The sequence below is a fragment of the Triticum aestivum genome, chromosome 7A (assembly GCF_018294505.1).
Source record: "Triticum aestivum cultivar Chinese Spring chromosome 7A, IWGSC CS RefSeq v2.1, whole genome shotgun sequence".
NCBI classification, from domain to species: Eukaryota; Viridiplantae; Streptophyta; class Magnoliopsida; order Poales; family Poaceae; genus Triticum; species Triticum aestivum.
The window spans coordinates 49,203,369-49,229,987 of NC_057812.1; the positions used below are offsets into that span (position 1 = coordinate 49,203,369).

Sequence of the window (26,619 nt, forward strand, 5' to 3'; positions counted from 1 at the left end):
CGTTACCCTTCGTGGGTTGAAGTCTCCATCAACGTGGATGTAGGATAGCACCACCTATCCGAACCACGGGAAAAACATCCGTGTCTCCAATTGCGTTTGAATTCTCCAAACCCTTCCCCTTACATTCTTGCAAGTTGCATGCTTTACATTCCGCTTCTCATATACTCTTTGCATGCTTGCTTGATATGTATTGTGTATGTTGAAATTGTGCCTAAAACTCCACTCAAACCGAAAAAGATTAAAAATTGCAACTTTAGCACTAAGTGTCTAATCACCCCCCCCCCTCTAGACACACCTACTTCTAGATCCTACAAGTGGTATCAGAGCTTTGGTCTCCATTGCCTTGGTTTAATCACCATTGTAGGAAGATGGATGTGTCTACTTTAGGGAGTCTTAGACATAGAGTGCCTATTCTTGATGGAGAATATTTTCATGAGTGGAAAAATGAGATGCTTGTAATCTTCAATCAATATCATTTGAACAAGTATATTGCTAGCCCTTGTGCACCTCATATTGATCCTTTGCATCCTACCCTAGATGAAGATATTGACATGATTCGCAATCTTAGAACTATTGAGCTCATCATTAGAGGATTGCCCAGAAATTTGAGTGCTAGTTTGCCTACTCTTAATTGTGCCTATACTATATGGAAATTTCTTGAGGAACAATTTCCCGATCATTCCTTGAAAAATTTGGATGAAATTCTCCATAAATCTATTACCTTGAGTAAGATGAACTCTAGTGATCCTAGTTTTGGTGATTGTCTATTTGAGCTTACCAATCTCAAGCATGCTAAAGGAGATGTTGGAATCATTAGTGATATTATATTTGAAACTATAAGAATTCACAAAAGTGACCACTTTGATGATCATTTATCTAATGAATTACCCTCTCCAGGAAATGATGAGTCACAAGATCATGGCGAACATGGATACTATGATGATGATGATGATGATAGTGACTTCGATCTAGATGATGCAATGAGACATTTTGGTCTTATGGCAAATCTTCGGGGATATGCGTCAGGAGGAAAGGAATGGGTTCTTGATAGTGGATGTACTGATCATATGACCGGAGATGAAGAGATGTTCCGTGAGCTTGCTGAAAATGACGGCCCTCGAAAATATGTCACTTTTGGTGATAATTCAAAGGGTAAAGTGGTTGGCCTTGGTAAGGTGGCCATCTCACATGATAGTTCCATTCAAAATGTCATGCTCGTTGAATCTCTCGGCTACAACTTACTTTCAGTATCTAGACTTGCTGATTTCGGTTTGAATGTCCTATTTACTGATGTAGATTGCCAAGTATTTCGTCGAGACAATCATAAAATGGTCTTTACCGGTATGCGTAGAGGTGATCTTTACATTGTCGATTTCTCTAAAAAGGCACAACCTAAAACTTGCTTTATTGCTAAATCCTCAAAAGGTTGGTTGTGGCATAGACGACTAGGTCACGTTGGCATGAGAAACCTTGACAAGCTTATTAAAGGAAATCATATCCTTGGAGTTAACGATGTCATATTTGATAAGGATAGACTTTGCAGTGCTTGTCAAGCAGGTAAACAGGTTGGAGGAAGGCATCCCGTGAAGAACATCATGACCACAAGGAGGCCACTCGAGCTACTTCATATGGATCTTTTTGGTCCCAACGCATACAAGAGTCTCGGTGGAAATTCTTTTGGTCTAGTTATAGTTGATGATTTTTCAAGATTTACGTGGGTGTTCTTTCTTAATGACAAGTCGCAGGTCCAGAAGATCTTAAAAAACTTCACTAGGAAGGCCCAAAATCCGTTTGACGTGAAGATCAAGAAGGTTCGGAGTGACAACGGAACGGAGTTCAAGAACGCAAATGTGGACACCTTTCTTGACGAAGAAGGGATTTTACACGAGTTCTCGGCTACGTACACACCTCAACAAAATGGAGTTGTTGAGAGGAAGAACCGGACGCTCATCGAAATGGCAAGAACGATGCTTGATGAATACAAGACGCCGAAGCACTTTTGGGCAGAAGCAGTTGAGACAGTTTGTCATGCAACAAATCACTTGTATCTTCACAAGCTACTCGGCAAGACGTCATACGAGCTCCTCACCAGTAACAAACCCCAAGTTGGATAATTTCGAGTATTCGTCTCAAAGTGCTACATTCTTGACAAGCATCGTCGTTCAAAGTTTGCTCCTAAATCTCATGAAGGTTTTCTACTTGGTTATGGCTCAAACTCTCACACTTACCGTGTCTACAACAATTTCACCCGAAAGGTTGAAGAGACGGTAGATGTGAAGTTTGATGAATCTAATGGCTCGCAAGTAGAGCAATTGCCAATTGATGCAGGAGACAAAGACCCTTCAGAAGCAATCCAAGACTTGTCTATTGGCAAAATTCGTCCAACAGAGGTGAAGGAGAGTACCTCGTCCGTCCAAGTGGAAGCTTCTACTTCACGACAAGGTGAACCAGGAATTTATACGGAAGCATCCACAAGTGGGACACATCAAGATGAAGAAGACAAGGAAATGCATCAAGACGAACATCAACAACCTCCTTCTCCACCACGACAAGAGAACGGCAACGTCAACAATGAAGAAGGCCAAGAAGAAGAACAAGATGAAGAAGATGTTCAACGAAGACCCAAGCAAAAGCTCTCACGAGTTCGAGCAAGAATTGCCAAAGACCATCCCGTCGAGCAAATCTTAAATGATATACAAACCGGGAGAATCACTCGCTCAAAGACTCGTTTAGCTAACTTTTGTGAAAACTATTCATTCATCTCTAGCATTGAACCTATGAAGGTTGAAGAAGCATTGGAAGATCCGGATTGGATAAACGCTATGCATGAAGAGCTACACAACTTTGAGAGAAACCAAGTTTGGACATTGGTTGAGAAGCCCGACAACAACCACAACATCATTGGTACCAAATGGGTGTTCCGCAATAAGCAAGATGAAGATGGACAGGTGGTTCGCAACAAAGCACGTCTCGTCGCCCAAGGGTACACACAAGTCGAAGGTATGGACTATGGTGAGACATATGCTCCCGTTGCTAGACTTGAGTCCATTCGCATCTTACTTGCCTATGCTAATCACCATAATATCACCTTGTACCAAATGGACATTAAAAGTGCTTTTCTAAATGGTGAAATAGAGGAGGAAGTTTATGTCAAACAACCTCCTGGCTTTGTCAATCCTAAGAAACCTAATCATGTTTACAAACTTCACAAAGCTCTTTATGGTCTTAAACAAGCTCCTAGAGCATGGTATAAATGCTTGACCAAGTTCCTTACTGCAATTGGTTTTGAAATTGGTAAAATTGATTCTACTCTTTTTACTAAAAGGGTTAATGGAGAACTATTTGTATGCCAAATTTATGTTGATGATATCATATTTGGTTCAACTAACCCTCTCTTTAGTGAAAAGTTTGGAAAGCTAATGTCAGAGAAGTTTGAGATGTCTATGATGAGTGAACTCAAATTCTTTCTCGGTTTGCAAATCAAGCAAACTAAGGAAGGTACATTTGTCTCTCAAACGAAGTACACCAAGGACTTATTCAAGAAGTTCAATATGCAAGAATGCAAAGGTATGTCTACACCCATGCCTACTAGTGGACATAATGATTTGACCAAAGATGGTGAACCGGTTGATCAAAAGGTTTATCACTCTATGATTGGTTCATTGCTATACCTATGTGCTTCACGTCCCGATATTATGCTAAGTGTGTGCATGTGTGCACGATATCAAGCTGCTCCTAAATAATGTCATCTTAAGGCCGTGAAAAGGATAGTGAGATACTTAATTCATACACCAAACTTTGGCATTTGGTATCCTAAGAGATCTTCTTTTGATCTTGTTGGCTATTCCGACTCGGATTATGCCGGAGACAAGGTTGATAGAAAGTCCACTTCGGGCACTTGTCAATTTCTTGGTAGATCTCTTGTGTCTTGGTCTTCCAAGAAACAAAACTCGGTATCCTTATCCACCGCCGAAGTGGAATACATTGCCGCTGGTTCATGTTGTGCTCAATTACTTTGGATGACCCAAACTCTTAAAGATTATGGGATCTATGTGAAACATGTTCCACTGCTTTGTGACAATGAAAGTTCTATCAAAATTGGTCATAATCCTGTACAACATTCTCGAACTAAGCATATTGAAGTGCGTCATCATTTCATTCAAGATCATGTTGCTAAGGGTGACATTGATCTTAAGCATGTTCGCACCGATAAACAATTAGCGGATATATTCACTAAACCACTTGATGAGAAAGTGTTTTGCAGGTTGAGAGGAGAATTGAACATCATTGATGCTCCGAACTTGGAGTAGAAACTCCATTGGATACATGCAAGACATGAGCTTATGACTAATCCATGATATATCTCTTATGATGACTATCTTATGTCTTGGATATATTTGTACCTTGCATGTTGTCTAACCCATGTAGGTTCTTGGTTGAATCTAATTCCATGAGATTGCGACTCACTCACATCTTGAGCAATCTCTACATCACCAAGTCTCTACACAATGGTGGTTGAAGACAAGGAAGCTTACCAAAACCATTCAAACATATCCTTTGACAAATTCTATGTTGAGCTTCATGATTGTCATTTTTGGATACACAAGTGCTCTTCCTTGCAAGAACTAACCCATGTAGGTAGATGAACTCAAACTCCAAGTGGTGCTCCCAATTCTTGATGAGCTACATCAACCTTGAGCACCCACACAAGTTCAACTACACGAGCAAGAACCACACCACCACCCAAGGTATGTTATTCCATCTTAGAGAAGCTTTACTCCAAGACATGAGTCAAAGCAACTCAACAAGATGTGAATACATCAAGATGCTTAAACGAAAAATGGTAACCCCATTTTGAGCTTAAACGATGAGTATGACCTATGATCAAGTGTTCTCACTTGACTCCTAAGTCAATATACTCTAACATAGGTGACTATGTCACCGCCCAACTCTAGATGAAGTTCTCTTGTGTTCTTTTCTGTGTTATTGCATTTGTCTCATGCATGTTTATTTTCTTTCTCTTTTTCAAAAAAAAACTTCATCTAGATCTTTCAGTTTCTTCTCTTTTCTTTTTGTTTTTGTTCTGCATTTTCTGCATTCAATTCCTTGCAAATCCTTCAGGTAATTCATTGCAAATCTTTGTGAGATCCTACATGTCTAGTGAGCTGAGGTGACAAGTGTTTTTCTCTGTGTGAACTCGGTTTCACCGACTTGTAATTTTCGGTCCAACCGAATCTTTTCGGTACCACCGAAACATGCCACTCGGTGCCACTGACTTCGCAACCGGAAAAACAGTTTGCCACTTGTTCTATATTTCTTCCGATCCAGCTCTACTCAATGAATCTTGTCCTCTACAAGCATCACAGTTTTATCCATTGCTTTGTGCTGAGTCTCAAGGACCAAACCTATACGACGGATTCCAAAAAGCCCTTCTTGGAAATTAATGTCAAAGGGGGAGAGAGGGATCACATCAAAGCTCAAGGGGGAGAGAAAGTCTCAAGGACCAAACCTACAAGAGAGAAAGTATTAAGGGGGAGAAAGAGATTTCCAGGGGGAGAGAATACTCAAGGATCCCAGATGTCCCACATGCTTGATGTTCAAAAGCACATATGAACATGTCTCTGCTTATTTGCATTAAGTTCTATTCATTTGTATCTTTCAGCTCTGATTTTCTGTTCCCTATCTTCTCCCAATATCCCATGTAAGATTCAGGGGGAGCAAGACACCTAAGGGAAAGAAATCAGTCAAATTCATTGCATATCTTTACTCTTGGGGACATGTTGAATCCAATGTGGTACCTTGTACTCACTCTCTACATGTCATCCCAGTCTTGGTACTCTTGTGGCTTCTTTGGTTTGCTCTGGCTAGTGGAGGTACCTGTGTTATCTAACCTTGTTTGTGCAGGTTCATTCCATCCTAAGCTAGCTAAAGACTACAAGGTAAGTGTATGCATCAAAATCATGAGTATGAGGAATTCTTGCTTATGTACATACTGTGTGCAAGAAGGACTCATGAGCATGAAGGTATTTTCCTTGATAATCTTTTGCTCTGATGCATATGGCCAAGATACATGTAACACATTGCCTACTCTGTCATGGTTATGCTCTCACATGCCTCTATATTTCACATTTACATGAGTGCATACATGTAGGGGGAGCCTATGCTTGTTACATGTCCTTCCAAAGCTTTACTTGCTGTTCTTTATATCTTTATCTAAAGCATTGATGTATGTTGCCATCAATTACCAAAAAGGGGGAGATTGAAAGCACAAGTGCTCCCTAGGTGGTTTTGGTAATTAATGACAACATATCTCTTGTTGGACCAACGGTTCTATCTAGTATGTTTCAGATAAGTTCAACAATGGAGTGGCATGGACTAAAGGTTGTGGGAAGTTCTCCAAGATGCTAAGGACAAAGGATTGGCTAAAGCTTAAAGCTCAAGACTCTTCATTTTACATTTTAGTGATCCAAGATCACATTGAGTCCATAGGAAAAGCCAATACTATCAAGGAGGGATGAGGTGTTTCTTAATGAGCCTCTTGCTCAAGTGCTTAATGATATGCTCCAAAATCCTCAGCTACTTTCCCACTTCCACATATGATCTATACCCAAAGCCAAACTCGGACCTACCGATTATTTCTATCCGGCGCCACCGAGTTTCACTTGTCATAGCCACTGCCAGAAACCCTAATCAGTTCGGTCTCACCGATGGGATCTCGATCTCACCGAGATGGGCTTGCAAACTCTCTGTTACCTATTGCAATACTCTCGGTCCCACCGAGATATGCAATCGGCCCCACCGAGTTTGCTTGGCCAACTCTCTGTTTCACTTATTACCCAAATCGGTCCCACCGAGTTTGAGTAATCGGTCAAACCGAGTTGTGGATTTACCCTAACCCTAGCACATCGGTCCCACCGAGTTGATCCAGTCGGTCCCACCGAAAATCTCTAACGGTCACTAGGTTTACTATTTCGGTCCGACCGAGTTTGTTGATTCGGTCCCACAGAGATTGGTAAATTGTGTGTAACGGTTGGATTTTGTGTGGAGGCTATATATACCCCTCCACCTCCTCTTCATTCGTGGAGAGAGCCATCAGACTAAGCCTACACTTCCATCACCCTATTTCTGAGAGAGAACTACCTACTCATTAGTTGAGGCCAAGATATTCCATTCCTACCATATGAATCTTGATCTCTAGCCTTCCCCAAGTTGCTTTCCACTCAAATCTTCTTTCCACCAAATCCAAATCCTGTGAGAGAGAGTTGAGTGTTGGGGAGACTATCATTTGAAGCACAAGAGCAAGGAGTTCATCATCAACACACCATTTGTTACTTCTTGGAGAGTGGTGTCTCCTAGATTGGCTAGGTGTCACTTGGGAGCCTCCGACAAGATTGTGGAGTTGAACCAAGGAGTTTGTAAGGGCAAGGAGATCGCCTACTTCGTGAAGATCTACCGCTAGTGAGGCAAGTCCTTCGTGGGCGATGGCCATGGTGGGATAGACAAGGTTGCTTCTTCGTGGACCCTTCGTGGGTGGAGCCCTCCGTGGACTCGTGCAACCGTTACCCTTCGTGGGTTGAAGTCTCCATCAACTTGGATGTAGGATAGCACCACCTATCCGAACCACGGGAAAAACATCCATGTCTCCAATTGCGTTTGAATTCTCCAAACCCTTCCCCTTACATTCTTGCAAGTTGCATGCTTTACATTCCGCTGCTCATATACTCTTTGCATGCTTGCTTGATATGTATTGTATATGTTGAAATTGTGCCTAAAACTCCACTCAAACCGAAAAAGATTAAAAATTGCAACTTTAGCACTAAGTGTCTAATCACCCCCCCTCTAGACACACCTACTCTAGATCCTACAAATCTTTTCCCTCCTAGAAGATATACAATATATTGTCGGGAAGACAAGAAACATCATCTCCTCCTCCTCCTCCTCAGAATCAGTACATGACTCTTATCCATCATCATGGTTACTCGTATCCATTATCTAGCGAGAAGAGATTACAAAATAAATACCGCAACTCTCCTTCAAAGTAATCACAGTAGTATATATAATCTATGTTATGACATTGGAATAAAAGGAGCACTAGCACATCAAGATAACGAGATTAGTGTAACATGAAAAGATATTACCATACTTTTATTGATTGATGTAACAGTTGAGTATAGATGTATATAGACAAGCACATGCGCAAAACAATGAAGAATAAATCAGTGACACACCCACAAGCTGGACTGAATGCTTTTGAGTTTATTAAGTACCTTCAGTTCTGAGCTTTAAATGTCAAAAGAGCTTCACAGAATCTTGAATCCTCCAAATCACTCTTAACAGTTCTGCATTGCACAAAGGCAGCAATGAGCCAATGATATCAGTAGCAATAATAGGTGCTGCAGTTATATAACTTATCAAACAGGCCCAGCTTAGTTAGCATTCTATTTGCACAACTGGACAAAGAAAACAGATGAACTATTCATAAACCCATGGAAGTTTATTGGACCCTGTTCATAAACAAATCATTGGACCATTGTTCATCTGTTTGTTTATCAGTATTTCTAGGTTTACATCAATCTGAACTTCGACAGCAGCTAACGAACTGAATTCTTGTGAAACTTTGGCAGCAGCTGTTAACTGGCAGGAGGGTTCGGGCTAATCATGACCAAGCAGGACGGCCACGTCGCCAAGGAGTACTCCGCCGCCGGTTGAACGGGGAAGGGGCGGGGAGGGATGGCAGAGGAGGAGGAGGAGGGAGGATACCTTGGTGGAGCAGAGGAGGATGAGCGATTCGCCATCACGGTCAGGTCACGGCTGCCGGCCAACGTCGCCGTCGCAGCCAGGAGCGAGTCGCCGTCACTGTCGCAGCCAAGAGCGAGTCGCCGTCACCGTCGCAGCCAGGAACGAGTCGCCGTCGTCGGCGCGCCTAACCCCCGTTGTGGCCACCGTCTTCTGCGCCTCACCACGTCACCGTCGCGAACGCCGTTGCTTGACCACCTCGTGGACACCAGCACCGGCGCCTCCCGACGGCGCAACTCGATCTAGGTCTTGAGCGAGAGGCGAGGTGGGGAAAAACGACGGCCTCTGGTCTGTATCGGATACCGGCCTGATACGGGTGTAAACGAGAAAACCAGTGTAAAACTTACATCCCAAAAACGACATGCCAAGCACCAACGACAGGCCCATCCGTTTTTATTTTACAGGGGTATATTTTACAGGTGTATTGGGCCCTAAAACGAGGAACCAAGCGGGGCCTTAGGCCCCGCTTGGAATGTAGGTTTTCTGCCACCCCTGTAATCTTTTACACCTGTATTATACCAGCCTCCAACCAAATACATTCCGAAGGGTGGTATTTTCTATCCGGTTGTAATATGTGCTTGGCTCTCCAGGTTTCAATCCACTTGTAAAATATGCGTGAGTTCACGCATATTCAACAACACAGACTACACAAGCAATTTCCAATACAACTGCACTTCGACACAAATTGGACAAGTATAAAATGAGCTAAAATTTTCATTTATATTACAATAGCACAACATCAGTAAAAAAATCATATTTTTGCAATCTTCCATTTGAAAATAGTTCCGATAACTCATAGTGCTCAAAGTCAGCAATTTAAATTACAATTCTATTGAGGCATACTTGTCTTGTCTCGTTGGCATGGTACATAACCAAAGTTAGGACTCGGCAATTGTTGAATCGGTGTGCGTCTAGACATAAAATATTTCTGAAAGATTAGGAGTACTCCGCCGCCGCCAAGGAGTACTCCGCCGCCGGTTGAACGGGGAAGGGGCGGGGAGGGATGGCAGAGGAGGAGGAGGAGGGAGGATACCTTGGTGGAGCAGAGGAGGATGAGCGATTCGCCGTCACGGTTAGGTCACGGCTGCCGGCCAACGTCGCCGTCGCGGCCAGGAGCGAGTCGCCATCACTGTCGTGGCCAGGAGCGAGTCGCCGTCACCGTCGCAGCCAGGAACGAGTCATCGTCGGCGGCGCGCCTAACCCCCGTCGTGGCCACTGTCTTCTGCGCCTCACCACGTCGCTGTCGCGAACGCCGTTGCTTGACCACCTCGTGGACACCAGCGCCGGCGCCTCCCGGCGGCGCAACTCGATCTAGGTCTCGAGCGAGAGGCGAGGTGGGGAAAAACGACGGCCTCTGGTCTGTATCGGATACCGGCCTGATACGGGTGTAAACGAGAAAACCAGTGTAAAACTTACAGCCCAAAAACGACATGCCAAGCACCAACGACAGGCCCATCCGTTTTTATTTTACAAGGGTATATTTTACAGGTGTATTGGGCCCTAAAACGAGGAACCAAGCGGGGCCTTAGGGTGTGTTTGGTTTGTGGAATCAAGTAGAAGGAAATGTAATGATTCCATTTCACTAGAACGGAATGGTTTCATGTTCTTGTTTTATAGAGCTCGTGGGATGAAATGGAATGGTCCCATCTCGACGTTTGATTGGAGGAGTAGGATGTAATACGCATCACTCAATTTCATTGAGCTTTTTTTTCAAATGCTAGCATCATTTAGCAACTATTAAATTTATGCCAATTAGTAACAGTACTAAGGGTCAGTTCTGACTTCTAAAATAAGCTAAAATAAACTGCCCTCTACCCAGCTTAAGAAAAGCCGCCAAAAGAATTGCCATAAGCACCCTCAGCGGTGTATCAACTAGTAATTCGTATCAAGCAGTTTGTTGTATTATTAATCATGCTCTAAGAGTTAAGGTAGACCAGAATAAAGTTATGGCTTTTGTTACCTTTTCTTTACAAAGTTAAGCACATAATAATAAGTACACAAAAGCAGACTACATGTTTCTTAAAGTAGACAAAGTTGATTGAATAAAAAGAATTATCTAATCCACTGCAACCTATGTAATCAAATTTGAGGTAGCACGTTGGTTGTTGTATGCAAACTCGATGATGTAAGACGATGTTTGGTTTCATCATTGCAATGGAGCTAGGGTTGGAGCCATTTTCCTCTAAAACATGAGAAGTTTCTTACTACTGATTATTGGCAAGTACGATTAGATCTGGCCTCTACCTCCAAGCAGAGAAAATGGAATCCTCGGGCTAGTCATTGGCTATCTATAATGTTTCCCCTTGCATTAAGACCCATAGTGGTCTAAATTCTAAACACTATGCTTGAGCTTGTTGCTAATAATGGAGAAAATAGCAACAGCGACAGAGCGTCATCAAGGGAGAAGAGCGCGGGCAGTTGGAGCAAATCATTTTTTCCTTTTTTCTGCTGGTTTGGAGTCAAAGTAGGAGTAACTCATTAGTTCGACATCCGAACCCTTTCCTCTTTGAGTCGATCTCTCCAATGCATGGAACCATGCAACCAGCTCCAAAACTCTTCCGAATCGCCCTTCGAACAACACCAGAGATGACCTCGATGATTTCCATCACCTAGTTGAAGTAAAAAAAGATGATTAGGTCCATATGTTCCATTCATGAAGAAGTGAAGCGCCATTTAAACTAGAAACAAAAACCCTAGCTATGTTGCCAATGACACACAACCCACTGAAAGCCAAAAATATGAAAGCACTCCTATAGTTAAAAAAAACTTAGTAGACATGTGAGATCCTCACACCTCTAGCACAAGGGAGCACACCATGAATCAACCACACACAAAACTAACAAATCACCACCCAATCATAGAGCGGAAATTTAAACCATCACCCTCCCTCGTCTCACCCATAACATATCCCGATCCAGGTCGTCCAACACACCAATCGATGGCCAGGATCATCTTAGCCCTACCCATCGCACCCCTACCCTGCTGGAGGTTTTCTTTGGAAGCTATCCACAAGAGTTGCCACGTGGGAAACGCAACCCAAAACCTCCTCCAAGGGTGAAAGAAATGCAGAGAGCGTCCGAGACGGAGAGTGAGGAGGAGTGGCCCCACGCGTCAGCAACATATCCCATGGTCGTCGGTGATGGCGTCGACCCGATGGAGCTCGTGTGTGGGCAGTACGACACCGACGAGCTCGCCATCGCCGAGGAATTCCTTACCACCTGGCTCCCATTCCTCTTCGCGGGGACTTTGCCCCTCTTGCATTGGCTTCCTCTACAGCCGCGTCGCCTCCCTCCTCCCGCCGCCGCCGACACCACAAGGTAATGATGATGGTCGTTGCCCGCCCGCCATGCCTGGAAAGGAAGGAAAGGAAAAGGGTCGTCCTTGCTAGGGTTCTTCATGGGTTGGGTTCTCACATTATCCACTGCCAGCTTTGCGACCCTCCTGGAATGATGAAAATCCTGATCATCGATTTTATGTTTTTGCATGCAATAATTAGAGATGTTCCTTTCGGGGGTTGAACTTTTTTTTTGTGCTTAGTGGGTGTGTGCCGAGGCAGCACGTTGATTGTTGTCTGCGAACTGGATGATGTGAACTGTTTGGTTTCATCGTTGCAATGGAGCCGGAGCCTTTTTCCTCTAAAACATGAGAAATTTCTTACTACTAATTCATGGCAAGCACAATTAGATCTCGCCTCTAACTCGAAGTGCAGAAGATGGAGTCCTCATGCTGGTCAGTGGCTATTTGTACTATTTTCCCTTCCACTAAGACGGTCTAATTTTCAAACACCATGCTTGCGCTTGTTGCTAGCAATGGAGAAAAGAACAAGAGGAAGAGAGCGTCATCGAGGGAGAAGAGCGCGGGCAGTTGAAGCAAGCAATATATTTCCTCTTATGTTGGTTTGGAATCGAGGTAACTCGTTAGTTCGACCTTAAGATTTTTTTACCTCTTCGAACTGACCTCTCCAATGTATGAAACTAGGCCACCAACTCCAAAACTCTTCCGGATCGCTTTCGGACAGCACCAAGGATGGCCTAAATGACCCATGACCTATTCAAAATATATAAAGACGATAAATCCACTATGTCCATTCACGAAGAACCGAAGCACAATTTACACTAGAACCAAACCCCTTCATACATTGGCTGGTCAGTGGCTATAAGTACTATTTCCCCTTCCATTAAGACGGTCTAATTTCCAAACACCATGCTTGCGCTTGTTGTCAACAATGGAGAAAAGAATAAAAGGGAGAGAGCGTCATCGAGGGAGAAGAACGCTGGCAGTTGGAGCAAGCAGTATCTTTCCTCTTATATTGGTTTGGAATCAAAGTAACTCGTTAGTCGACCTTATGTTTTTTTCCTCTTCGAGTTAATCTCTCCAATGTATGATGAAACTAGGCAACCACCTCCAAAACTCTTCTGAATCGCTTTCGGACAGCACCAAGGATGGCCTAAATGACCCATGACCAATTCAAAATAAAAAGGACAATCAATCCACTATGTTCCATTCATGAAGAACAGAAGCACTATTTAAACTAGAACCAAACCCTTTCATACATTGGCTGGTCAATGGCTATATTTACTATTTCCCCTTCCATTAAGACGGTCTAATTTCTAAACACCATGCTTGCGCTTGTTGGCAACAATGGAAAAAAGAACAAAAGGGAGAGAGTGTCATCGAGGGAGAAGAGCGCAGACGGTTGGAGCAAGCAATATCTTTCCTCTTATGTTGGTTTGGAATCAAAGTAACTCGTTGGTCGACCTTACGTTTTTTCCTCTTCAAGTTGATCTCTCCAATGTATGATGAAACTAGGCAACCACCTCCAAAACTCTTCTGAATCACTTTCGGACAGCACCAAGGATGGCCTAAATGACCCATGAACCATTCAAAATAAAAAGGACGATCAATCCACTATGTTCCATTCATGAAGAACAGAAGCACTATTTAAACTAGAACCAAACCCCTTCATACATTGGCTGATCAATGGCTATATTTACCATTTCCCCTTCCATTAAGACAGTCTAATTTCTAAACAACATGCTTGCGCTTGTTGTCAACAATGGAGAAAAGAACAAAAGGGGGAGAGCGTCATCGAGGGAGAAGAGCATGGGCAGTTGGAGCACGCAATATCTTTCCTCTTATGTTGGTTTGAAATCAAAGCAACTCGTTGGTTCGACCTTCAGATTTTTCTCCCTCTTCAAGTTGATATCTTCTATATATGAAACTAGGCAACCAACTCCGAAACTCTTCCGAATCGCTTTCGGACAACACCAAGATAGGCTAAATGACCCATGACCTATTTAAAATAAAAAAGGCGATCAATCCACTATGTTTCATTCACGAAGAACCGAAGCACTATTTAAACTTGAACCGAACCCCTTCATACATTGGCTGGTCAGTGGCTATATATGTACTGTTTCCCCTTCCATTAATATGGTCTAACTTCTAAACACCATGCATGCGCTTGTTGTCAACAATGAAGAAAAGAACAAAAGGGAGAGAGCGTCATCAAGGGAGAAGAGCGCGGGCAGCTGGAGGAAGCAGTATCTTTCCTCTTATATTGGTTTGAAATCAAAGTAACTTGTTGGTTCGACCTTAAGATTTTTTTCCTCTTCGAGTTGATCTCTCCAATGTATGAAACTAGGCAACCAACTCTGAAACTCTTCTGAATCGCTTTCGGACAGCCCCAAGGATGGTCTAAATGACCCATGACCTATTTAAAATAAAAAAGATGATCAATTCACTATATGTTCCATTCACGAAGAACAGAAGCACAATTTAAACTAGAACCAAACCCCTTCATACATTGGCCGGTCAGTGGCTATATGTACTATTTCCCCTTCCATTAAGATGGTCTAATTTCCAAACACCATGCTTGCGCTTGTTGTCAACAATGGAGAAAAGAACAAAAGGGAGAGAGCGTCATCAAGGGAGAAGAGCGCGGGCAGCTGGAGGAAGCAGTATCTTTCCTCTTATATTGGTTTGAAATCAAAGTAACTCGTTGGTTCGACCTTAAGATTTTTTTCCTCTTCGAGTTGATCTCTCCAATGTATGAAACTAGGCAACCAACTCTGAAACTCTTCTGAATCGCTTTCGGACAGCCCCAAGGATGGTCTAAATGACCCATGACCTATTTAAAATAAAAAAGATGATCAATTCACTATATGTTCCATTCACGAAGAACAGAAGCACAATTTAAACTAGAACCAAACCCCTTCATACATTGGCCGGTCAGTGGCTATATGTACTATTTCCCCTTCCATTAAGATGGTCTAATTTTCAAACACCATGCTTGCGCTTGTTGTCAACAATGGAGAAAAGAACAAAAGGGAGAGAGCGTCATCAAGGGAGAAGAGCGCGGGCAGCTGGAGCAAGCAGTATCTTTCCTCTTATATTGGTTTGAAATCAAAGTAACTTGTTGGTTCGACCTTAAGATTTTTCTCCCTCTTCAAGTTGATATCTTCTATATATGAAACTAGGCAACCAACTCCGAAACTCTTCCGAATCGCTTTCGGACAACACCAAGATATGCTAAATGACCCATGACCTATTTAAAATAAAAAAGGCGATCAATCCACTATGTTTCATTGACGAAGAACCGAAGCACTATTTAAACTTGAACCGAACCCCTTCATACATTGGCTGGTCAGTGGCTATATATGTACTGTTTCCCCTTCCATTAATATGGTCTAACTTCTAAACACCATGCATGCGCTTGTTGTCAACAATGCAGAAAAGAACAAAAGGGAGAGAGCATCATCAAGGGAGAAGAGCGCGGGCAGCTGGAGCAAGCAGTATCTTTCCTCTTATATTGGTTTGAAATCAAAGTAACTTGTTGGTTCGACCTTAAGATTTTTTTCCTCTTCGAGTTGATCTCTCCAATGTATGAAACTAGGCAACCAACTCTGAAACTCTTCTGAATCGCTTTCGGACAGCCCCAAGGATGGTCTAAATGACCCATGACCTATTTAAAATAAAAAAGATGATCAATTCACTATATGTTCCATTCACGAAGAACAGAAGCACAATTTAAACTAGAACCAAACCCCTTCATACATTGGCCAGCCAGTGGCTATATGTACTATTTCCCCTTCCATTAAGATGGTCTAATTTTCAAACACCATGCTTGCGCTTGTTGTCAACAATGGAGAAAAGAACAAAAGGGAGAGAGCGTCATCAAGGGAGAAGAGCGCGGGCAGCTGGAGCAAGCAATATCTTTCCTCTTATATTGGTTTGAAATCAAAGTAACTTGTTGGTTCGACCTTAAGATTTTTTCCTCTTCGACTTGATCTCTCCAATGTATGAAACTAGGCAACCAACTCTGAAACTCTTCTGAATCGCTTTCGGACAGCCCCAAGGATGGTCTAAATGACCCATGACCTATTTAAAATAAAAAAGATGATCAATTCACTATATGTTCCATTCACGAAGAACAGAAGCATAATTTAAACTAGAACCAAACCCCTTCATACATTGGCCGGTCAGTGGCTATATGTACTATTTCCCCTTCCATTAAGATGGTCTAATTTCCAAACACCATGCTTGCGCTTGTTGTCAACACTGGAGAAAAGAACAAAAGGGAGAGAGAGCGTCATCGAGAGAGAAGAGCGTGGGCAGTTGGAGCAAGCAATATCTTTCCTCTTATGTTGGTTTGGAGTCAAAGTAATTCGTTGGTTCGACCTTAATTTTTTCCCTCTCCTATGTATGAAACTAGGCAACCAACTTCAAATCTGAATCGCTTTCGGACAGCACCAAGGATGGCCTAAAATGACCCATGGCCTATTCAAAATAAAAAAAAGACAATCTCTATATAGAGGACGTTCCCAACAATCCACGAGAATATCATACCCAACTATGAACCGTACGAGCACATCCTCTGTCACCCCCACCGCGCTTATGGCTCTATACCCCAACCCAACTTGCTCTGGCCCTGGGTCCTCCCGCATCTCTTCCTCGGTAAGCAGACCGTGGAAGCTGGGGAGTATCCGCTTGGGACTGATAGAAAACAGCATATCTTTTCCCTCCTGACCCCTATAAAAATCTAGTGAAAGTCCGGTCGCGTCGGAGACATCTTTATCTGATTTTGAGGCTTCGTCGTCCGGCTCCTCCAAAATTATGTTAGGATCGGCTGGCTCATCCTCATCATCCGAAAAGAAAACAGAGACAAAACAGCCCACTATGTTTCCTGCATGAAGAACCGAAGCGCCATTTAAACTAGAAAAAAAACCCAAACTATGTTGCCAGTGACACACAACCCAATGAAAGCCAAAAATATCAAAACAGTCTTATAATGAAAAAACCAGTAAACGTGTGAGGTATCACACCTCTAACACAAGGGAGCGCACCATGAATCAATCAACCACACCCAAAACTATCAAATCATCAACCAATCATGGAGCGGCAACTTAAACCATCACCCCCACCCCCGTCCCACCCACAGCATCTGCCGATCCAGGCCGTCCAACGCTCCAACGGACGGCCAGGATCGTCTCAGCCCGACCCAACGCACCCCTACCCCGCCGGAGGTTTTCTTGAGCTATCCGCAGGAGTCGCCGCGTGGGAAGCGCGACCCAAAACCTCCCCCAAAGGTGAAAGAATTGCAGACCGAGGCGGAGGAGAGTGAGGAGGAGCGGCCCCACGCGCCAGCCAGCCAGCCAGCCAGTCAGCCGCAGACCCCATGGCCGCCGGCGACGGCGCCGACCCGATGGAGCTCGTGCGGGGGCAGTACGACGCCGACGAGCTCGCCATCGCCGGGGAGTTCCTCACCACCTGGCTCCCCTTCCTCTCCGCGGGCCTCTGCCCCTCCTGCGTCGGCTCGCTCCGCGGCCGCGTCGCCTCCCTCCTCCCCCCGCCGCCGCCCCCGACGCCGCGAGGTAATGATGATGGCCGCCGCGCTTTGGGGGGAAAGGAAAGGAAAAGGGCCGTGCTTGCTAGGGTTCTTGCTGGGTTGGGCACTCGCGTCTCACGTCTCCCACCTAACTTTTTCTTGCAGCGGAGGAGCCGGCGCCACCGCCGCCCGTCGAGAGGGTCGTTGCCACGGGGTGGGACTCGGATCCGGCCGCCCCGCGGCATCTCCCGTTCGAGCCCAGCGGGTGGGACTCGGATCCGCCCCCGCCGCCCCCGCAGCGGCAGCAGGCGGAGGCGGAGAAGCCCCGGATGTCGTGGGCGGACATGGCTCAGGAGGACGAGCTCGCCGCCGCCGCCGCGGCCGCCGACGACGACGGGGAGGAGGGGGAGGAGGAGGAGGCCGGCGGGGCGGGGAGGCCGAGGGCGAGGCTGACCAGGGAGCAGCGGGAGCTGCATCGGTTCCGGAACGTGCTGCGGAAGGACGACTTCATATGCTTGGAGAGGGTCAAGGGCCAGCTCGTCAACATCCTCGCCGGCCTGGAGCTCCACGCCGGCGTGTTCAGCACCGCCGAGCAGAAGCGCATCGTCGACTGCGTCTACGGCCTGCAGGAGATGGGCAAGCGCGGGGAGCTTGGAGGTGAGCCTTGCATATTGGCTTTCATCAATGAAGTGTTCTGAGTTCAGTATACTAGGCCGTATGTCTATTGTTTAGAATCCAGAAAATTGTTTGCTTCTAGGGTTGCATAGCGAGGTCGGTATTAGTTCAGGAGGATGCAAGTTCGTGCCAGGTCTTATAGCTGTATCGAAGATGATGTGTTTGAACTTTCAAGTTCAGTTACATGACTGGTACTAAGGCCGTAGTGCCCGGGGTATGGACTATGGTCTATGGAGGCGTGTGTTTCGGTTAAGTTGAGTATGGACTATGCGACTTATTCTGATTTTAGATCAGCGTAGGAAGGTCTATATGGATACAGTAGCTCTGTTGTGTAGAAAATTTTTCTTTGTCTCTCCGTCTTTTATTTTTTGTGGGAGCTACGTATTAATTTCTCCATCAAGGGAGTGACTAGAACATCTATTTTGGGAGCTATGACTTTGCAGATTCACATTTGTTATGTTAACTGTATGGGATCTTGACCCGAAGTTTCATAGATTTACATTTGTTATGTTAACTATATATGGGATCTTGACCCAAAGCTGGAAACTTTTCTTAGTCATATGTTAGATTACCAGATCTATGAAAACTATAGCAGATTCAGCTTTGCTTGACTGTAATTAATCAAACTTGATGAGGAAGATGAATTGGTATTTGGTTATTTTTGCCTGTGCTTTCATGGTAGGAGCCAGTCATAGACTGAAATACCATATAATGCCAACTCTAGATAACTGGAAGTATCTTATTATGGAGAAATCTAGTGAATAGTAATGTACATAAAAAAATCCCCATCTTTGGGCACCTATCTATTTGATTTGCTCACATACTTCTGATATTGTGATGCCCTGTTCACATAAATCTTAGGGTGTCTCTTTCTGTATCATTTGTGGAATTCTCTAATTATTCTGGCTTCATTATTTCTGTTCTCATATAATGAGTACTGACACTACTACAAATTACTCCCTCTGTAAAGAAATATAAGAGTGTTTCTTACAGTCCTGTATCCCATGATAACCATGACTGAAGTAACAATAGTGTGTAGGTGTGCTGTTCTCTCGCTACTTTCCTTTTTTTTAAAAGAACATATTTTTTGGTTGTTCTGACTTCTGACCACTGTCTTTCTGGTATTTAAATCCACTTTTTTTGTTTTAATTTTTACGTACTATTTTAGAATGGGCTGTTCTCACAGTTGTTTTGCTGTATCACATTCTAGCATGACCTATTCCTTGAAGCACATGTCCTGTTTGTGTCACCTATGATCATTAGGTGTACTAGAATTTCCCATAGCCTAGTGCACCAGTACACATCAAGGGCCCAAGGTGCTAGTGCACCTAATATGCCCCCACTTCCATACCAAAGTTGATGACCATTGTAACCCACGTGCACATCCCCTGGGCGTGAACCTTGTAACATATAACCAAAAACTGGCAGAAATGTAATGAATTGCAACTTTTCCTTATTCACCTTACATCTTATTATTACTAGTGGTATCTTATTTAAGTTTATCCAATTTCATTATGTAGTTTTCACTTTATTTACAGAGAAAATTGTATGAAAATAATAATAATCATTTGCCTAACTGTTAAAAGTGATTTTTGAGAACATGTTACTTTTGTATTTCTAATGCAATGCTAATAATGTTTATTTCTTCATTTATGTTTCAATTGTTAGTAACATATAAATGTTCTTGAACTCTTAAGGTTTAATTGCATCCCCCAAACAGTTTTTTTCTTTACTTTCTGTGGCTAAACCTTACAACAAATATTTCCCCCTTGTCAGATCGTACATATACAGAACCTGAGAAATGGATGCGTGGTAAAGGGCGGGTAACAATTCAATTTGGATGCTGTTATAACTATGCTACGGTACTTACCTTGTTCTTAATTCCATCTTCTTGTAAGCTACATTTCAACATTAGTGAAGCCTATCCGTAGATCTATCTCAAGGTGAAATTTCTAATGGCAGGACAGGAAAGGAAATCCACCAGGCATCATTCGAACTTTTGTTTCTGATCCGATCCCTGAACTATTTAAGGTCATGATCAAGAGATTGGTAAGGTGGCATATTCTGCCAACGGATTGTGTACCAGACAGTTGCATTGTCAACATGTATGACCCTGGAGATTGCATCCCACCACATATAGACAGCCATGATTTTGTTCGACCATTTTGTACTGTTTCATTCCTCAGTGAATGCAACATACTTTTTGGGTCTAGTCTGAAAATCGCTGGTCCTGGAGAATTTACGGGCTCATTTGCAATTCCTCTGCCCGTTGGGTATGTTGGTTATCTTCTCTCGATTTTCCTCTATGCTTATGAATATCATGCAGAATTGACACTTCTTTTTGCATGTAGTATTCACACTTAATTATGTAGTGTATGGATAGGTCTGAAACTGTGAATTGATTATATTCCTGGAGATTTGAGAATTTTGATTGCATATGAATTGAAAGACCGTGTCTGATTCATTTGCTTACTGCATGACATCTTGTTGTAGTTGCACACTTGCACTTGACTGTATGTGTGGATAGTTTCGATTTTATTTTACTCCTGGAGATTTGAGAATTTTTATTGCATACTAGTAAATGTGTACGTGCAATGCACGTTAATATTAGGCAGTATATTAATTGCACGCGGATATTAGGTTGGATATTATTTGTGTGTTAATTATATGATTAGCACTATATTCGGTATGGTATTAATTACACGCTAAACGTGTTGAGAGCTCGACATTGGATCAGTATAGTTCGTTGGATTGATGGCTGAGATTAGTTGGATTTGCCCCTTTGGGTCTTTTTTATATTAGTATAGATGAATTCAAAGACTGTCTGATTCATTTGCTTACTGCATGACATCTTGTTGTAATTGCACACTTGCACTTGACTGTATATGTGTTGATAGTTTTGAATTTATGTTTTTGACATTCGGAAGTTCTGATCTCATATGAATACCAAGATCATGGAAAGTCCGTTTGATACATCTAAATGATATTGCTCGGTGCATAGCACATTGATGTGCTGAACTTGTTAGCTTTGACCTGAAGTTGTTTTATCAAGTTTTTTGCCAAGATAAGCTATTTTCTAATGATTATGAGCCATTTTCTAGTGATTTTCCTTTTTATTGTTGTCTTGTCTTCGTTTCTTTACCTGGGTGTCATGAATTGTATGTGATATGTGCAGTGATCTCTGTAGTTCTATGCTGGAAATCATTGCTTCCTTCGCTGAACACTAAATGTGAACATTCACAGGTCTGTGCTCGTCATAAATGGCAATGGTGCTGATGTTGCAAAGCATTGTGTTCCAGCGGTACCATCCAAAAGGTTGTAGTTGTATGTTGCATTATTTTCTGAACTTGATTTGTTCACCTCTGACATAATGCTGGAACTCTGATTGATGTACAGGATATCCATTACCTTCAGAAAAATGGATCCTGCAAAGCGTCCATTCAGTTTCAAGGATGATCCTGAACTGCTGAACATTACTCCTCTCGAAGCACCAGCTGCACCCGAGACTAGCAGATCCTCGGATGAAGGCAAGGGGAAGCAGCTTGGCGTACAAACTCGGGATCCAGGCAGCAGATCATCCAGAAGCAGGAAATCCAAAGGAAGAACGACCCCTGCTGGAAAGGCTGGATGGAGGGGCATTCTTGGAGACCAACCTCCACAGCACCCACAGAGCCCCATCTCCAGTGTGAGCTCTGAGAGAGAGAGGGACTCCATTGGGAGGTCGAGAGAGCCAAGGTATCCACCGGGTTCTGACAGAGAAAGGGACTCCGTTGAGAGGCCGAGAGAGCCAAGACAACCGCATGACACGCCATCTCATGGCGAGGACCTCAGAGACCGGCTGAACAGGCCGCCTCATGAGAGGACGCCTGGCAGCGGCGTGTTCTTCGTCAACAATGGCGCGGACTCCCAGGCCAGGGGGCAACGGATGGAGCACAGGCAGCTACAGATGATCAACCGCACCATCAACGACGACATGGACTCCCTCTCCGTCGGGAGCCACGAGTCGTCTGACCAGCCCCGTGTCAGCGTGCGGACCATACACAACAGACCAAGGACCAGAATAAACCTGGGCTGGTAGCCAGCCATACCATGTGTGACCGACCATGTCTGTACTCAAAATCTTCAGACGCAATGTCTGGAAAAGTTTATCGATACCTGGAAACTGGGAAGGGAAAGTTGAGATGTACATTTCAGGAACTGAAATTCACTGATAGATACTGTAGTCAGGAGCCTATTCTGTAGATAATCAGAGCTGTTATTTTTTTCCTGGAATGCTGTAATTGTGTCTTGGTGTGGATGTTGCGTTGCGTGGGCTGGATTATTGATGGCTGAATAATATTGGCTGGGTGTAGGGCAGGAGTTTTTCCTGGAGTTAATATGCTGTGATTGTGTGCCGGGTAACATTTTGCTCTTTATATTTGGAAAAGATAGCAGTAACATTTTGCTCTTGGCCTGTGAGATTTTATTATTGCGCTGCTTTGGTTTGCGGCAAAGATTCTGTGCTTGTTTTTGTTTTTATGCCTAGAAGGATTTGTGAGATTTGGAGTTTTGCAGAAGCAAAGTCAGGATAGTTTTTTTTATGGAGTACATTATGTTCAGATGTGCAAAAAACAAACAAAAAATGGTGAAGTGGGGGTATTCAGTCAGATCTGCAAAAACAAAAAAAATAAAAACAAAAAATGGAGAAGTGGGGTATCGATCCCCATACCTCTCGCATGCTAAGCGAGCGCTCTACCATCTGAGCTACATCCCCTTTTGTGACTCTGGTCCGACAGGTGTTTACTTCATCAATGCACGGGACCTTTTTCCCCCCTTTGCAGGCGCGGACCTCATGTTTGTGTTTGTGTTTGTGCTCGAGCACCGACCCGAAAATAAATCAACAAAAGCTGAAAAATATGACGAGTCAATGACTTAGAAAAAGATTATAACATAAACTTCTGAAGTTTATTCAATATAAAAAGAAAATAAAAATGTAGTGCAGATGCTCTCTCATACTATCAATTATCATTCCATCACCACTATTGTCCTTGATTGGTTGGATGATATCAAGCAGAGTTATAGCTGATGCTGACAAACACTAAGTTGTCCGTTATCGTCACTAGTATACGTCGCTGACTGAGACTAGGCTAGTGCGCGCAACGAGATCATGCCCGCATCTTCCAGTGGCTTACCCGCGGAGGCCATCTCGTCGTCAGAGTGCCTTCAACTTGTTGATCTAGTCACAGATGGACGGAGCCCTTTGTGTGTAGTAGTGACTAGTGAGGGTGTCCCGGGTGTTTATGACGCGAGCTTTGTCTATGTCGAGAAGATGCCCTCGATGGCCTTCAATGCGCATGCCACATTAGGTTGGGTGACGACCGTTGCAAGCATGCCATGAGAGAGCTATGCGGGTGTTTACAAAGCGAGTTTTATTATGGCATGTGCGCAATATAGTCGGCTCAGTGATGACCGCTGCAAGCATGTCAAAAAAGAGCTAGGGCGATGCGCATGTTTATGGAGCGAGTTTTATCTGAGTCAGGAAGATGTCTTAAATGGCCTTCTCCATGTGCGTGTCCCAGTTGGATGGGTGATGATCACTGCAAGCATATCATGAGAGAGCTGGGGAGTTGCGGGTGTTTACAGAGCAAGTTTTATCTGAATCGGGAAGATGTCCTAAATGGCATTCCATATGTGTGACATGGTCGGCTGGATGATGACCGTTGCAAGCACGCCGCAAGAGAGGGTGTTAGGGCACTTAAGACCCGTTGGTCAGTCGGTTACCATGAAGTGTACTGGGTTCACCACAGTGATGACTTAGCCATCTTTATGATGTTGGAGAGGCTTTCCATTGGAACATCAACCGTCATGTCGATGAAGCGATGTAGTTGTGTGCTACAGATCGTTGAGAGAACATGCCCCTTCCAGAGCAAATGATTGTTCTTGGCAAGCTTCTCCGTGATGAAATGGGCTAAGGACACAACAAGATAAAGGTATGGTGCGGTCAAAGAGCTAGCCATGACTTTAGTTGGATGCATTATACTAGATGTGATCCAAAGTGGAATTGCTAGTGATACCATGTGAGATTTTGTGAAAGCGTTTCTACCTCCTGAAGGAGGCTGTGTGGATTGTATTTATAATGATATACACATGTCGGTTACAACAGATCATCCTAGATCACCGCTTTGATAGGTGAGAGAACTAGTTTAAACTATGTACAAGACCTTATCTCTACAAATCATGTTGTTCCTGTTGTAGCTGCAAGATTATATAGGTAGATTGTGACTAGTACTGACACAAGAAGTTGCTTCTGACGTTGATCCCACTCCTCAATTCTCTCTCCACTATGGCATCCTCAAGTACATCAATAGGTTTTTGTTGGGAAACATAGCATGCAATTTTAAAAAAATTCTACGCTCACGTAAGATTTATCTAGGAGATGCATATCAACGAGAGGGGGAGAGTGTGTCTACGTACCCTCGTAGACCGAAAGCAGAAGCATTTGACAACACGGTTGATGTAGTCGAACTTCTTCTAGCTCCGACCGATAAATCACCGAACGTACGACACCTTCGAGTTCTGCACACGTTCAGTGCGATGACGCCCCTTGCCTTCTTGATCCAGTAAGGTGTTGAGGAAGTAGATGAGTTCCATCAACACGATGGCGTGGTGACGGTGATGGTGAAGTGATCCACGCAGGGCTTCGCCCTAAGCACCGCAAGAATATGACCGGGGGTGTAAACTGTGGAGGGGGACGCCGCACACGGCTAACAATTGATGTTGTGTGTTCTAGGCGCTCCCCTCCCCACATATACATATGTTATGTGGGAGGGGAGGAGAGGCAGACAAGGGGCGCCCCAAGTAGGATTCGAATCCTACTTGGGGTTTCCAAGTCGCGCCCCCTTCCATATATCATCAGAGAGAAAAGAGAAGGGGGAAGAGAGAAAGGAAGGGGGGGGGGGGCGAACCCCCCTTTTTTCCTTCTCCAATTTGGCCTCTTGCCTAGGGGGGGGGCACCCCTTGTGGGCTGGTGTGGTCCCCTCTTATTGCTCATATGGCCCATATCTTCCTCCCGGGGTTTTCGGTAACCCCCCCAGTACTCCGATAATTACTCGATACACTCCAAAACACTTATGGTGTCCGAATACTATCATCCTATATATCAATCTTTACCTCTCGACCATTTCGAGACTCCTTGTCATGTCCGTGATGTCATCTGGGACTCCGAACAACATTCAGTCACCAAATCACATAACTCATATAATACTAAATCGTCATCGAACGTTAAGCGTGCGGACCCTACGGGTTCAAGAACCATGTAGACATGACCGAGACACCTCTTTGGTCAATAATCAATAGCGGAACCTGGATGCTCATATTGGCTCCTACATATTCTACGAAGATCTTTATCGGTCGAACCGTTATGACAACATACGTTATTCCCTTTGTCTATCGGTATGTTACTTGCCCGAGATTCGATCGTCGGTATCCACATACCTCTCGCATGCTAAGCGAGCGCTCTACCATCTGAGCTATATCCCCTTCTGTGATAGATGAAATTAAGTAAATTACTTAACCATACTATAATTTACGTGTCTTGTCTTTTTGTTTTTCTGCCGAGAAATTTACATGTCTTGTTGAAAATCGCAACTGTGTGGTGTATAAAGGTGGATACGTGTACCCCACTTTGTTTTTTCCGTCCAGTTTCACCAAAGTTAACGACCTCAGGAGATCATGACCCTAGCAAACAACAGTCGTACAGCTTTGAACCCTACCATACCTAGCCATGAAGTGGCTAAAGGCATGTACAATGGTTGATAACAAACTAGGATTCAGTGATTGGTGGGTAGCCTGCCGTTGGATTCAAGGGGGTAGCCCAGATCAAACATTGTAGAAGAAAACACTATAGACGGGGGCACTGTAGACTGAGTACTGTGGACGATGTACTGTAGACCGAGCATTGTAGATTTTGTACTGTTCACACGTATCTATCCGCCGATTTTAGATTGGACGGTATGTAGAGGAGGCAAGTCACCGTATTGTTCATTGGTGATTGGCGATTAGAAACTCACTGGATCTCAATCCGTTGATAACATAGTTCTACCATAAGCCTTGCATGTGATTTGGATATGACAATAAAACCATGTCAACAAGGGGTTATCTCTTAGTCTTATCTTCACTAACTAACTATTCCTGAAAACTTGATGAGACAAATTGTGCTAAGAGATCATCTCTTAAATAAGAGAAGACGAGTCTTTTCTTATGATTTCTCTCTCCTCTACCTCAATATTTATACTACGTGGCATTCCTAGATAGCACCATTGTACATTGTAGGACCTTGAAGTAGA

General features: G+C 43.8%; 1 protein-coding gene, 1 long non-coding RNA gene and 1 other non-coding gene across 3 annotated transcripts in view; 1 reads left to right on the forward strand and 2 right to left on the reverse strand.

Annotated features, from left to right (window-relative positions):
- LOC123150341 (uncharacterized) overlaps positions 1-8,412 on the reverse strand; it is a 35,017-nt gene extending 26,605 nt beyond the window's left edge. The window contains exon 1 of the long non-coding RNA XR_006475058.1: positions 8,268-8,412. This is a non-coding gene — a long non-coding RNA (uncharacterized lncRNA). The remainder of the gene's footprint in view (positions 1-8,267) is intronic.
- Positions 8,413-17,341: 8,929 nt separating this feature from the next.
- Positions 17,342-22,696, forward strand: LOC123149183 (RNA demethylase ALKBH9B). The gene is made up of 6 exons (XM_044568740.1): positions 17,342-17,666; positions 17,786-18,277; positions 20,072-20,157; positions 20,258-20,568; positions 21,539-21,610; positions 21,692-22,696. Exons 1-6 carry the CDS (start codon positions 17,471-17,473, stop codon positions 22,371-22,373), a joined length of 1,839 nt encoding a protein of 612 aa, XP_044424675.1. The 5' UTR covers positions 17,342-17,470; the 3' UTR covers positions 22,374-22,696.
- A 279-nt stretch (positions 22,697-22,975) lies between these two features.
- On the reverse strand, positions 22,976-23,048 carry TRNAA-AGC (transfer RNA alanine (anticodon AGC)). Its single transcript has one exon. It is a non-coding gene; the product is annotated as a tRNA-Ala (tRNA).
- Positions 23,049-26,619: the final 3,571 nt, after the last annotated feature.

Bases quoted from the DNA above. Each gene is read 5' to 3' on its own strand.
- LOC123149183 (XM_044568740.1), top strand. From the start codon at position 17,471: ATGGCCGCCGGCGACGGCGCCGACCCGATGGAGCTCGTGCGGGGGCAG. The intron at 18,278-20,071 runs GTGAGCCTTGCA...CCCCCTTGTCAG, and splicing joins CAAGCGCGGGGAGCTTGGAG to ATCGTACATATACAGAACCT. The intron at 21,611-21,691 runs GTTGTAGTTGTA...ATTGATGTACAG, and splicing joins CCAGCGGTACCATCCAAAAG to GATATCCATTACCTTCAGAA.